The sequence below is a fragment of the Phymastichus coffea genome, unplaced genomic scaffold (assembly GCF_024137745.1).
Source record: "Phymastichus coffea isolate CEN01 unplaced genomic scaffold, Cenicafe_Pcof_1.1 PCOF00011, whole genome shotgun sequence".
Classification (NCBI taxonomy): Eukaryota; Metazoa; Arthropoda; class Insecta; order Hymenoptera; family Eulophidae; genus Phymastichus; species Phymastichus coffea.
Window position 1 is genome coordinate 6,960,894 of NW_026706822.1, and position 14,503 is coordinate 6,975,396.

The following is a 14,503-nucleotide window of genomic DNA, read 5'->3' on the forward strand; positions in this document are numbered from 1 at the left end:
GAAGAGCGGTTCGTCGCCTGCGGCTTGGTGCCTTGGGTATTAGCCGCGGCAACTTCGCTCTTCGGCCCTTTGCCCTTGGTCTTTGCCTTTTTTCTGTTAGCGCGCGTTTCTTTAGCCGGTTCTACTGTTAAAATCTCGTCTAATTCGCTCGCGACCTGTTCTACCGCGACGACTGCTTTCTTTCCGGCCAATTTCTTAGGCTCAGTATAAGCAGACTCTGGTACGAGCGTAACGTCCGCGCTCGGTGGACGTTGCCACCTTCTCCAACCTATCATACGATCTTCTAACGCTAGGCCGGCTTCCTTGAATTGACTTAGGTCTTTAAACGCTTTGGTTTCAAGGTATCGCCTATACTGCGGATGTAACCCTTCCACGATAATAGCTACTTGCTTTTTGTCGGAAACCGGCGGATCGAAACGTCTCAAGATCGACTGGAAGGCCGCTACATATTCAGGATGCGTTCGCGTTCTCCTTGCGATCTCTGCATCAATTCCCTATACAACTGCTGCCTACTAAGCCGACGACAAAAATTGGCTGAAAAGCTCTTTCTAAATTCCGATAAAGTCGCCCATTGCTTTCGATTAAGCTCGTACCACGTACGCGCCTTACCACGCAAACTAGTGCCTACTGCGTTTAGCAACTCTTTATCCGGAATTCTATAAAAGCATTGACAGTCCTCTAGTCCTGATAAATAGCTAATCGCGCTCGTATTACCGTCGTCCGAAAAACGAAGCGACCAGGCATTTAGCGCACTAACACCATCGGTTGGCACGCCATTGATATATTTGACGTGCTTTGGACTTTTCTTTTTCCTTTCAGCTTTCGTCGTCTTGTCGCTTCTACGTGACGCGCCTTTCCTATGCTCTCCGATCTCTGACTCGGAGGAGCTCGAGAGGTCTACGGTGCTGCCATGGTCCGGCAAAATTTTCGCCTTGACCGGCTTACACTCCGACACTCTCGTTGAAGCTCTGGACTCCGAATCCGAGTCTTCTTTTTCTCGCCTAAACACTCGCGCGCCTACGCTAACGGGCGCTCGCACAGCTCTTTCCCATTCAGAGATCCATGACTCTCTGTCCGATGGTGGGCACTCAGGAAAGAGGACCTGACTCACTGGCTGGGCGCTTGAGTGATCCTGGTAGACAGGGCTGGCGGCCGCTGGCACGTTGAGCGCCGCGCGACCGGTCGTCGGATCGGCTTGCAACGGCTGTCGAGCCTGTTGCGCAGCCTGATCCACACCGCCCTGCATTGCCTCTCTCTCTACCCTATACACGGTGTTTGTGCCGTCAGTGATGCCTTGTTGCACTTCCCGCCGGTATATCCATCGCGGAACAGCTGTTATTGCATTCCATACCTGGCTCAAGGTGCCGGCACTACGTCTCTCTGTGTCGGGCGCATTCGTCGCGCGCGCGCCTCGCTCTGGGGGGGTAGTTTTTACTGGACTGGTTACCGGCGAGATAACCTCCTCGCGAATGGGCGTCATCGCTCTAGCACTCTGAGGCTGAGCCGTACTGACAGCGCCAGTTGCTGGCAAAATTATCTCCCCGCGGTCAGGAGTCGTAAGCCTAGCGCCCTACAGCTGAGCTGGCCGATGCAGAGCGGCAACACTTTGTGGTGTCAAAGTCGCCTGCCCTGGCAAGCCTGGCTCTGCTGCCCTTGGTGACGCGACTCTAACGTATTCGACCGGACCAGTCTGGCTTTCGTCGCTGCTAACCGCCGCGTGTGTGGGTTCGCGGTGCGAAAGATCAGGCACGCGACCTTCTTTAAAATCGCTCGGTTGAAGCGGCGCTCCTAACTCTGGCCTTTCTATCGCAAGCGTAAAGCGCAAGTAGCGTTCCCTCAACTCTTCGATTTTGCCGTGTAAAGAAAGTCTCCTATGTCGCATTAACCGTAACAATGCGACCGGCTCCGTTGAGTCGATACGGCGCTTGACTTCCTTGACGCGAGTATCGCGGAGAATTCTACGCATGGTTACGCGATCCTTACATGCAAGCGGCATGGTGCGATCGAATCGTTAGCTTAAAAAAAATAAAATTCAAATGAAATAAATACTTAAAAAAAAACTATTTTCAAATCCAACGACGCGCGCGAGTTGCCAACAGACAGCTAACACGGGAAAACTATACTATATGTAACCAACCAAAAAAAAGAAAGAAATAAACAATAAACGAATAGAATAATACAAAAAACTATGTTCCTTCAGTGTGCTAGGCCGGCAAGTTATCGCCTTGCCTAGAACGAGAAAGGAATGCAGCGTTCGAACGTAAACACACTCGGACGCTCAGATTCTCGGAAGCGAACACGTGTTGGCGCGAGCGACCTTTGCGCGTCGCGACCTGATACTGATGCTTCAAATTTCTACGTTTTCTCTCAAACAAAGGCGCGTTGTTTTTAACACGCTTTGCCCTTGCTAACAAAACGCGACAAAATCACTTTCACAAACCATACTACCGAATTAACCGTAAAAAAAAGAAAAATGTAATTACTAATGCTACTTATTAACTATTCGCGCACACACATACGAACACCGCTCTCAATTCTGCTTTGCCCTTCTCCACAAGGGATGCCATGTAATAGCGTCGGCGTGCAACGCCGATATATTCACTACTATTACCAATTATTTATAAAAGGGGGAAGGCAAGGGAGGCGGTGTATCGCTCCAAGCAAAGCAGGAAGGAGAACAGCGGGCAAATAACTTCACACACAACTCGTTGACAAACCGTTTCCCCTTATAAGAAAAAGACCCGAGCGAAAGTGAAGCCAATCTATTCATGGATCAATGGACCCTCCAAATAATCTTCAATACCAGCTGACTGACGATGATGGCTTTGACGAGTTAGTGGACAAAGACAAGACCACGTAAGTGTCATAAATGTATAACTTCAATATTTTTTTGGAAATTTTTGTAATATATTTTGTAATTCGATTGTTCGCAGCGAGATTATTGGATATGTTGACGAAATAACTGCTGCACGTGACGTTGGAAAGCAAGGACAATTTCGTTTATTCAAATTCGTGTTGAGCAACGGAACAAAAAAGGTTTCATGCTGTGTGTGGCAGCGAGAGCTGATAGCAAAGTACGAGCCTGAGATACAAATCAATAGAGTAAGTAGAAAAAAAAAAAGAATAAATTATTTATTTTATAACTGCATGACTATAATACCATTCTTTTTGCAGGTACTACACATCATCGGCGGGCTTACTAAAGCTCAAGGCCAAAAGTACGCCAAGAAAGAAAGTGAAGGATATGTGCCTTATGAAATCATTATCCAAGCAGGCACTGACATTGAATACATAGGATTTCGCAACGTAAATGTTCCGTTTAATGAGGTACCACTTGACGTTGGGTTTGACACTATTGCAGAGCACACTTCTGGATTGATTAGTGAGTACTTTTTAATTTTTCAAGTTAATTTCTCTTTAGTTGTAAAAATTATCGCAGTTCAATGAAATTTTATTGTTTCGCTAAAATCATATTCAAGTGTATATCTATAATATGTAAATATTGTATTGTGAATGCATGATTTTTACAATTTTTAATCTGATCTGATTATTAAAAAGTTGTGTTTGTATGTAACTCAATTTGTATATAATGTAATATCTGAAATTCTTACAGAGTTAACTGGTTACTTGAAGCAGAAATTTCGATTGGTAGAGAATCATTACGGAGCAAGATCAAGCTACGGTAGCTCAGCAATAACTGACGGAACTTTGAAGGTGAACTTGGAAGTAACCAACTTCAACCCGACAGAGGAACTTCCTATTGGTGTTTTCGTGACTGTTACAGGACGAATCACTGAAAGTGGTACGTTTATTTTTGTCCCATTACTTCAGATAAAATATTGATTTTACTATTTTATATTTCTCAAATAAATTATCGTATTTTTTATTCACAGGTTCATTGACAACTATTACCTGCCCAAACATGACCGACATCGTTGCTGACTTCGATCATCAGCGTTTAACTCCACAGGAGTGTATGAACGTCAGAAAATTTCCCAAGCGCAGGGCTCCAGAATGAGGTTGTTTTCTTTTTCTTTTATAAGAAACAATAGCTTATATGCTATTTTCTTTTAATCAAAATAAGTATTGAGAATATTTTTACTTTTCATTTTTTTTATAATGCATTTACGTTCAAATTCGCTTCTTTTCTAATTTTCTACTATTTCTTAATACAATTACAACTAATTTTTTTGGTACGACTTTATATCTATTTAACGTTCAGTGCTCATTGTCCTCATTGACTAAATGCAAGCTCCATTTTTTACTGCATTATATACATAAGTCTGATTGATTGAGTTTCCTTGAAAAAAAGATGATAAGTAAAGTGAGATAGGAGTCATATACAAGCTCATGAATATATTCTTTCAAAAACTCGCGAATTTATAGTACAAAAAATTGAAATAACGTTTTGTTAATGTTAACATTATCAAGTATTTCCTTTGTCATAGTTTAAAATGTAACAATTAAAATAACTTTTTATAACAGTTTATATATGTAACGATTAAATAATACAAATTACGCGTTTGTAGTAGGAGTAAAAAAATTTTTATGACGTTTTTACATCGATTTTCGTACAAAACTTATCAGTCAATGACTGAAGTTTATACACAACTTTAATTTAACAAAATGCAAGCTCAAGTTCTCTTTAAGTAATACAGTACTGAAAAAACTGACTGAATAGCTTTTAGAATAGTGTTAACGCGGTCGAGTATGACCTTAGTCATTATTCATAATGAAAAAAGATATATAACGTTTCGTATATATTAATGCATATAAAGATAATCTCTCATCTCTCACACTATTTATTAGCTATTTTCGTACCCTACTTATCAGTCACAGACTGGAGTTTGTACACGACTGATGTTTAAAAAAATGTAAACTCAAGTTCCTATTCGGAAGTGATAAAAATAAGCTTTAAGCGAATGTAAGATGAGTGAGCATGTTGAGATACAATGAATGTTAACGCGATGGCCTTAGTCAATATTTATAATGAAAAATAAAAAAATAAATAACGTTCCGTATGTCTTTATGCATGTAAAAATAGAATATAAGAGCTTCAAATTTGTTTATTGTGCGTACATCGGTCGAACTGTTTGTGTAAGAAGTATATCGCATTTTTTGTATAAGAAGTAAAGTAAATAATGCTATAAGCATAATATTTTAGTTGTAATAACCGATACTTTGAAATAAAAACACATTTGTAAGTTCGTTTTAATAAAATAAATAATTTATTATGCCTGTAAGAAAATTGTCAAATTACCTAGAGAATAAAATGTTTCATTGGATTCAACTTTTGTATTCAAGACTCAAGTAATGTGTTAATTGATACTTATCAATAATTAAACTGTAATTTGCCAGGAATGTGATTGAAACATTTTTTTTCTCCGGTAATCATCAATGTGATGAAAATAACATTTGTAATGAACGTGATTCTAATAAAACTTTTCCTATCCCTCATGTGTCTTAAAAATAAAATTGTTTTAATATCAAAACATTTTCCTATATTTTCTTTTACAGAATTCATTTTTGAGAAGGTAAGTAATTAGTATTATTTTATTCTACAATATTTAGGGCAAACTAGGGAGTGAACTAACGTTTAATATTGCTACTAGTTATTATTGCAAATGTTATTAATCGTTATTGCAAATATATTTTCAATAAAAAGATATACTCTATAAATTACATTGATTGAACGTTTAAAAAATGTTATATGGATTATCCGAAAGCACTAAATTTATATTTTTTGATATGTACATTCTTCAACTGTGCAGTTTTGCTTAAAATATAAATAGTACTTTACTCTGTACTTGGCGATATTGGGTCTCCAATCGAGACGGTCATAAGACAATACGCGAACTCGGGCATGCGCATATGGTCATTGAAATCTATAGCAACCGTAATGTCCATGGTAATGGAACGGTCGTCACAGAAACCACGTTTTTTTTTTAAAGCAGTAGTTGCTGTGCACTGTTGTGTAATCTTTGCATATCCCTGCTATAAAAGTTCCATTGAAAACCATTGAAGAATTTCTGAATGGTTTTCAATCTTCGATCTGAACACTCCAAATGACCATTGAATATGATTCCTCATCCAACAAGAAATGTCAAGATATTAAATACTATTGGTTCCAATAATATAGATTACTATTGATTCCTAATCGAGATTAATCATTATCAATAGAAAAATATACTATTAAAGTAATGGTTTTCAATAGGATTCAATGAAATTTCTCATGTATGTTACCCAATCGATTTCAATGGTAAAATTCGTGGTCAAATCGAAGATTTGAAACCATTCGAATGCGATAATCAATTTGATTGAATTGATATCAATGGTTTGTTATTGCAACATTCAAGTCTCGTATCGTTGAATAATTTTCAATAGTTTTGAATATGAAAGTCCTAACATTTCAATAATATGCAATAGAAAATATCAATCTAATTGAATGGGTATTAATGGTCTTTTATCGCAATGATGATACTGTCGTTAGACTTACTAGTGGACAATACGCTAGAATAACAAAAATTCTCGAACATGACGACGATTCATACATTGTTGTACAAACGTACAACGTATTTCCAGAATATCCATTTGAAGGAGTGACTCATATCCGAAAAATTCAAAGCGAAAACGAGATTGATCTCATCAAACCCATTGGTGAAATAGATTGCAAAATAATTTTGGTAGACGTTAGAAATGCTAGATATTTATGCAAAATGCCCAATTCATTTGAAATCCAATAATAATGTTCATGTCAATTTTTGTAATTTGTTGATGTACATAAAAAACCATTTATTTACAATTGAAAAAAAATCGAATACCCATTAAAAATTATATTCGAATATGTTTTTACTTAAAAACTATTAAAATTGATAAAAGTCTATTCAATCAAATCATATACGGAGTTTTTTCATTCATGACCTATATAAAATTATAATATCCAAAGCATAAGATACGATTCTTCAATTATAGTATCGAACAACTATTCAAATTTATAAAAAATCATTCAATTATGGAAATTTTTTCTTTCATCATCTAATGAAAAATTATAGAATAAAATTATATTTGATAAGTTTGTAGAATGAAGGATTATTCAAAACTATACAAACAACTTCTCAATAGAATACGATTGAGTTTTACTTGCATTTACCAATCATTAGATTTCATTAAAAAATATTCAATTGAAAATATTTGAAATTTTTTTGTTTGCCTTTCATAAGAAATTATAGAATACTATACCTCATTGAATGCGATTGGGTTATTTTTATATTGACCAATCATTAAGATTAAAAAAAAAACTATTAAATGAAATATTGCTAAAGTTACAGTATTGCTTTTGCTCATATTGGCATATATGGAAAACCATTCTATAAAATATTATTGACCAACCGTGTAATTGGATAAAAATTAATATCCATATAATATGATTCAATAAAATATGATTGGACAATTATTGTATCGAAAAATTATTAAAATTCATAGAAAGATATACAATAAAATATCATTGATTAATTATTTTATTGAACTGTGATTGATATTCATTCAATGCAATTGGATAGATTATCATTGAAACCATTCCTATACAAAGTATTATTCAGAAAGATTGAATTCTATTAAATTTAATGGTAAGTTTTACTATTAGTTATGCTTACCATGAAGTATTATTGAAAATCATTCAGTTTCAATCGTCATCGGAACATTGAACCATTCAGTTCATTGATTACCATTGAATATGAATGATCCCGAATAGGAATGAATGGAACTTTTTTAGCAGGGATAAGCATAATAAAATTATCGACATAGCTTTCAATTCATTCTTCTTCTGCAAAGCTGCATATTGCTGTTTTTAACAGCAGTAAAATATTACCTTAGGTAAGTTAATATAATACATTATTGGAAACAAAAATATTTAGAAGTTCTAACCTTATTCATGCACAGATATGATTTGATATTTTTGCTACTTGAAAATATACTAATATTGGTAGCATTTATAATAACATAATAAGGCATTTTTAGTTTAACATTTTAGCATGCCATGTTATATTGATGAACAGTTGAAGCAATTCCAATGTAATGACATTTCATTTGATAGAAAGTATCAGTGATCGCTTTAAAATTGTTAAAAACAATTACTCAATTACTTACTTATTCTTGGAATAATTTGACTATTTTATTACTATTTCTTACATCCATCTCATAAATATTTTGATTACATGATTGTTTAGACTATAAATTGTGTATTGATAGCGAAAAATATGGCAATGTCTTGAAATTATTTAAAAAATCTCAGATGGATAAATGTTAGCCTAACGATCACTATAATGAGCTTTTCTACTTATATCCATCTTTTGTTATTGAGAAGAGATGTTTCATTTATTGATGAATATATTTCTTTCATTTCAGGTTCCTCAAGAGAAATTGATGCACTTATATAGGCACATTCAATTTGATCTGTTACAGTATAACGACATGCATAAGATTAGCCACAAAAATACATCTAATTTAGTTTTCTTTTCATATATTACTGGACAGAAATAAAGTCATATATCGCTCATAGTGATTTGATTGGAATGTTTAATTTATGAAAATAAAAAATAGCTTATAAATTGTTAACTTACATCATATATAGTTGTCGTTATTATTATTCATAAGTGCTTTCTATTTTATTGTTTTTATTCACACCTGCTTACTTAACAAAAAAATTAATTTCTTAAGAAAGAGATGCTTGAAAGAAATTGCAATATTCAAATATTGCTTTCTAGATAGACTTTTGAACATAATAGAAAATTTATGTAAGAATAACCAGAAGAAAGTATACTGACTGTTTGAAAGAAATTTTGAAAAACAAAGATTAAGAAAAAAACGAAACTGGATAATGAAATAAAGAAACAAAGAACACAGAAAAACGAAAATTGATTGAAAAAATAAAAAAGATAACGAACTTCAAGTAAAACCAAACCAAATTTGATAGTAGAATATGCACTAAGCCAAAAAAGTACATTTGTACTTGGCGTGTATTTGTACTATATCATTCTACTTTTCGGAACAGATTTTAACTGTTTTTTATTTTATACGAGAGAGACATTGAATATACTATTATTTTAATAACATCGAATACCTTATTATTTATATTTTGATTATTAAACAGTAAAATATTTATTTACCATTATTATCGTATTTTACTTTGTACATTCAAATTCATTTTTTTTTTATAATGGGGAGAACAAAAAAAAAACGCACTCCAGAGGAAGAAGAAGTGTATCAAGCTCAAAGACGTTTGAGAAATGCTGAATGTCAGAGAATTAGGCGTCAAGTTGCGCGTAATCTTATAAATGATGAACGTAGAAATTCTACAATTGCACAAGATTATTTAGGAAAAATGAATGTTTTATGTAAGCATTGTAAAGCAAAACATTTTGAATCGGAAAAAGTTGATAAAAAAGGCTTATCTTTCAATGATTGTTGTTCCCATGGAGCAGTAGTTCTAGATGCTGCCCCTGACTTTCCTCAAGAATTATCATCTTTGTTTGATGGAACTCATGCAAATTCAAATGATTTTTTTGATAACATTCGTTATTATAATAATTCGCTTTCGTTTGCTTCTTTTAATGCCAATTTAGTTGACTTTCAACAGCGCCGTCCAGGGCCATATTGTTTCAAAATTCATGGGCAGATATATTATCAAATCAATACAGCACTATATCCCTGCCTGAATGAAAGTCCTGCTTATGGACAGCTCTTTTTTGTTGATCAAGAAGAGGCTCTTCATGTACGATTATCACAAAACCCGCATCTTAGACAAGAAACACTTACGACGTTAGACAGAATAATAAGAGAGAACAATATATTTGCACAGTCATACGCAATGATGAAACAAGAAATAAATGAGCAGAGATCTCGAATGAATGTCGAAGAGGAACTTGAATTGCAATTATTATTTACCTTGAAACCAGGAAATGATAGACGACGATTTAATTTTCAAAGAACAAACGAGGTTGCTGCTATTTTTTCAACGACAGCTGATGGTGAAATTCCAGAGTCGTATGTCACTATTAGAAACAAAAATACAAAGGTATTGCAATATGTTAGTACTATGGATCCTAACGTGGAGCCATGGATATATCCTTTGTTTTATCCTTATGGTTCACGAGGATGGCATAGAAATTTAGAACGTATCAAGGTAAATGATAATGATTCAAGTAGACGAGTAACGTGAATGGCCTATACTAAATATAAAATGGCTATAAGGCAGGATGAATTTAATTCCATTTTACTAGGTCGTCGATTGTTTCAACAATGGGTTGTAGATTCATATGTTAAAATCGAAAAAGATAGAATTCAATGGTGTAAAGATCATCAAAGAGAGTTAAAAGCAGATACATACCAAGGATTACATGATTATTTGCAAAATTCTGCAAATGACATTAATGGTGAAGTAGGGAAAACAGTTATTTTACCATCGACTTTTTTGGGTTCACCACGTCACATGCAACAAAGTTATCAAGATGCCATGTCTTTAGTTGGTAAAACTGGGAAACCGGATATTTTTCTTACGATAACTTGCAACCCAAGGTGGAAAGAGATTCAAGAAAACCTTTTACCAGGCCAACAGGCATCTGATCGACCAGATATTGTTGCTCGTGTATTTCATTTGAAAAAAAATCGATTACTCGACGTTGTTATAAAAAAAAATGTTTTTGGAGAAGTAGAATCGTACGTATATGTTATAGAATTTCAAAAACGTGGGCTACCTCATATGCATTTATTAATTACCTTAAAATATGCTCATAAAATAACCACACCTGATTTGATTAACAAATTTATATCCGCTGAATTACCTGATAAAGATATTGATCCTGATTTATTGAATATCGTTGTAAAAAATATGACGCATGGACCTTGCGGTGATTGGTGTATGGTAAATAACAAATGTTCAAAAAAATTCCCAAAAGAATTTCAAAATGAAACAATTATGGATGAAACTGGATATCCTCATTATCAAAGAAGAGATGATGGTGTTTCACATGAACAACCTAATGGCCATATTATTGATAATCGATGGGTTGTACCACATTGCCGTAACTTATTAAAAATGTTTGATTGTCATATGAATGTGGAAATTGTTTCAAGTGTTCGAGCTGTAAAATATTTATATAAATACATTTATAAAGGACATGACGCAGCTACTGTCGTTATTGGGACCGAAAATACATCTAAAGATGTTATCAACCATGATAAAGTTTCTAATTTCATAGAAACTCGGTATGTTGGACCCGTTGAAGCATGCTATCGAATTTTGAGTAAAAGTCTACAAGACAAAAGTCATACTATAGAGCGATTACCAGTTCATTTACAAAATCAACAGTGCGTTATCATTTCTACTGATGCAAACAATTCTGTAAACAATCTCAATGAAGTAAGTAGTAAACTGCTTAATTATTTCAAGTTGAATATTGAAAATGAAAATGCACGGCAATATCTGTACAGTGATATTCCAAGGTTTTTTACGTATAAAAAAGAAAAAACAAATGGCATCAAAGTAACCAAATGGGTAGCACGTAAATCGCATTTCAACTGTTTTGGAAGGATGTTTTCGATCAGTCCTACACGAATCGAGTTATTCCACTTGCGATTACTACTATTGCATGTACGAGGAGCTACAAGCTTCGATTCATTAAAAACAGTTAACGACATATTACAACCTTCATTCATAGCAGCATGTCTTGAATTGGGATTAATAGAAGATGACCAAGAGTGGGCTAAAGCTCTACAAGAAGCAACATTATGGATGATGCCACGAAGACTTGGACAATTATTTGTTCGCATTTTAATACATTGTCAACCAATTCATCCAGAAAAATTATGGGATGATTTTAAAGATGCATTATCCGAAGATTTTTCAAGGACAAACAATACTGATATAAGTCATCAAATGGCATACGCTGACATAAGTAATATGTTAAATCATGAAGGTAAAAGTTTGTCTAATTTTCCTGCTATGAATCAAACAGTAATTACTCATTTATTAGTTGAAAGTTGCGATCAGTTATCACAAACACATTTGGCAGATATCGGAGAACAACAATATAATTTATTGAATGAACAACAAAAAGAAATTGTTGATGTTATTTTGGATTTAGCAACTGCTACTAATGATAAGGTGAATAATAATAATTGTTTATATATTGATGGCCCAGGAGGCTCGGGGAAAACTTTTATCTATACAACTATTTATAATTTATTATGTTCAAAAAATATTAAAGTTACTTCAATGGCTTTTACAGGGATTGCTGCAATTTTGCTTCCAAAAGGAAAAACAGTGCATAAAACATTTGGCCTTCCAGTTCCTATGTATAGCGATTCATCTTCAAGCATTACGGCGCAATCTAAAGAAGGTCTTTTGTTAAAAGAAACAAGAGTTTTCATTTGGGATGAAGCTCCAATGGCTCCAAGATATGCACTGGAAATAGTTAACAGAACGCTTAAAGATGTTATGAACAATGATTTACCTTTCGGTGGTAAAGTTATGGTTTTAGGTGGTGATTTTCGACAGCTTTTACCAATTAGACTTCATGGAACAAGAAGTGAAACATTGAATCTTTCAATAAAATACAGTGAATTATGGAGGCACTTCATCAAATATAATCTTACAACGAATATGAGAGTTTTACCTCACGAAGTTGATTTTGCAAAATTTTTAATATTAGTTGGCGATGGAACATTAAATGACCAACACGATAATTTGACGTTGCCTGATCATTGCATTCTCGATATCAATAATGATGTTGTTCAGACTGTATTTGGTAAACTAATCTTAGAAAAGAAATTTGATAACATGAGTAAATGTGCTATTCTAGCTCCAAGAAATGCTGATGTCGATGAGATAAATAAATTAACTACTAATTTGCTAGATATCAGCACGGAACACATTTACACAGCAATCGACAGTACTGATGGATGTGATAATGGGAAATTTGATGAAGTACTTTTACCTGAATATTTAAATTCCTTAAACCCTTCCAGTTTACCTCCATATGAATTACGATTAAGAAAAAATTGTATCGTTACGCTTATTAGAAATATTAGTATTCATGAAGGTTTATGTAATGGTACACGTTTACGGATATTAGATTTTTCACATCATTTGTTGAAATGTCAAGTTTTAACAGGAGATAAATCTAATGATATAATATTTTTAAATCGCATCTCATTGTTTTGTACTAACGAGTATCCATTTTCTTTTAAAAGACGTCAATTTCCTGTTAAATTAGCATTTGCAATGACGATTAATAAAGCTCAAGGGCAAACATTTGATAATATTGCAATTGATTTACGTAGAGACGTTTTCAATCATGGACAATTGTATGTAGCAATGTCTAGGGTACGATCATGGGATACCATTAAAATTTTTCTTGGAAGCCATCGACAAAATAGTTTCAAGGTTAAAAATTATGTTTACAAAGAGCTTTACTCATAAAAAACATATTCGACTGTTAAAAATTTGTTGTATATAACATCATATAATTATTTAATAACTTTCCTAACAAAAACTATAATTACAATGTTTATTCTACAACAATATGTTATGTCATGTTACTCCAAGGAAAATCGTATGAACGTTGCAGAGGTAAAGTAGGTACCGGTACGCATTTGGAAACATATTATAATGATGAAAGGCATATAGGCAATACCCCTCCCGCGCCTCTTTTCAAAGGGTAACGTAGGCTGAGTTTTTTTACATACATCATAAGTGAACGTTCAGTTTAAGGTGGAATCCGAACCACCAATTATGTTACAAATTATATCACGTAACAACGACAGCTTGAGGCGCGCATAGCGCGCTGCGTGACTCTAGTATTACAAATGCACTACCTCGAGTGCCGACGAGAGTACAAATCACTTATTACTAATAACACGCGAAACTTAGTCTAAACGAGATGACCGGCACGTTAGCGCCATGTCACCTCGTTAACCGGCTCAAACAATCACTTAAATTACGCACTGCCGAAAACTACGCCGGCTCGGAAAAGCCTGGCGTAGCAACGCGAACCGTGAGAATCGCCGAGGAAAGGAAGAGATACAAAGAGAGAGAGGAATCGGTGACCTGACCAAATTCTGGTGGACGTCGCTGTTGCTGGCGGCCTTGAAGGTGTCCCACCGGCGGCTAGGCTGGAAAACCCCTGGCTGCTGCGTGGCCGGAGACCTGGCAGAAAAGGCTGTCGGGTTCTGCCTCGATGACGGCTTCTTGCAGGGCAACTGCTGCGTCGCTGGCAGAGGAAGTCCCGTCCAGCCGATCTGCTGGGGAATGCTGACTTCTTCCGGACAAAGGGCAGGCAGCGATGGTCAGCTCTCGTACGACTGATTGCTGTCGCGCGCGTCGCGTAACTCCCTGTCGCGAGTGCATGAGAGCCGGCTTCTCACGCCTTCTCCCACCACTCGCCTCCTAATCGGCGGCACGCGGCAATGCCGGTCGCGATAATGCCGCGCGCCAAGCCCAACTTAA

At 35.2% G+C, this 14,503-nt stretch overlaps 2 protein-coding genes across 2 annotated transcripts; both read left to right on the forward strand.

Annotated features, from left to right (window-relative positions):
- The first annotated feature begins 9,214 nt into the window (after positions 1 to 9,214).
- On the forward strand, positions 9,215 to 10,216 carry LOC131672400 (uncharacterized). The gene has a single exon (XM_058949600.1). The coding sequence runs from the start codon at positions 9,215 to 9,217 to the stop codon at positions 10,214 to 10,216; it is 1,002 nt and encodes a 333-aa protein (XP_058805583.1).
- A 21-nt stretch (positions 10,217 to 10,237) lies between these two features.
- LOC131672409 (uncharacterized) lies at positions 10,238 to 13,477 on the forward strand. Its single transcript, XM_058949612.1, has one exon. It carries the CDS (start codon positions 10,238 to 10,240, stop codon positions 13,475 to 13,477), a length of 3,240 nt encoding a protein of 1,079 aa, XP_058805595.1.
- Positions 13,478 to 14,503: the final 1,026 nt, after the last annotated feature.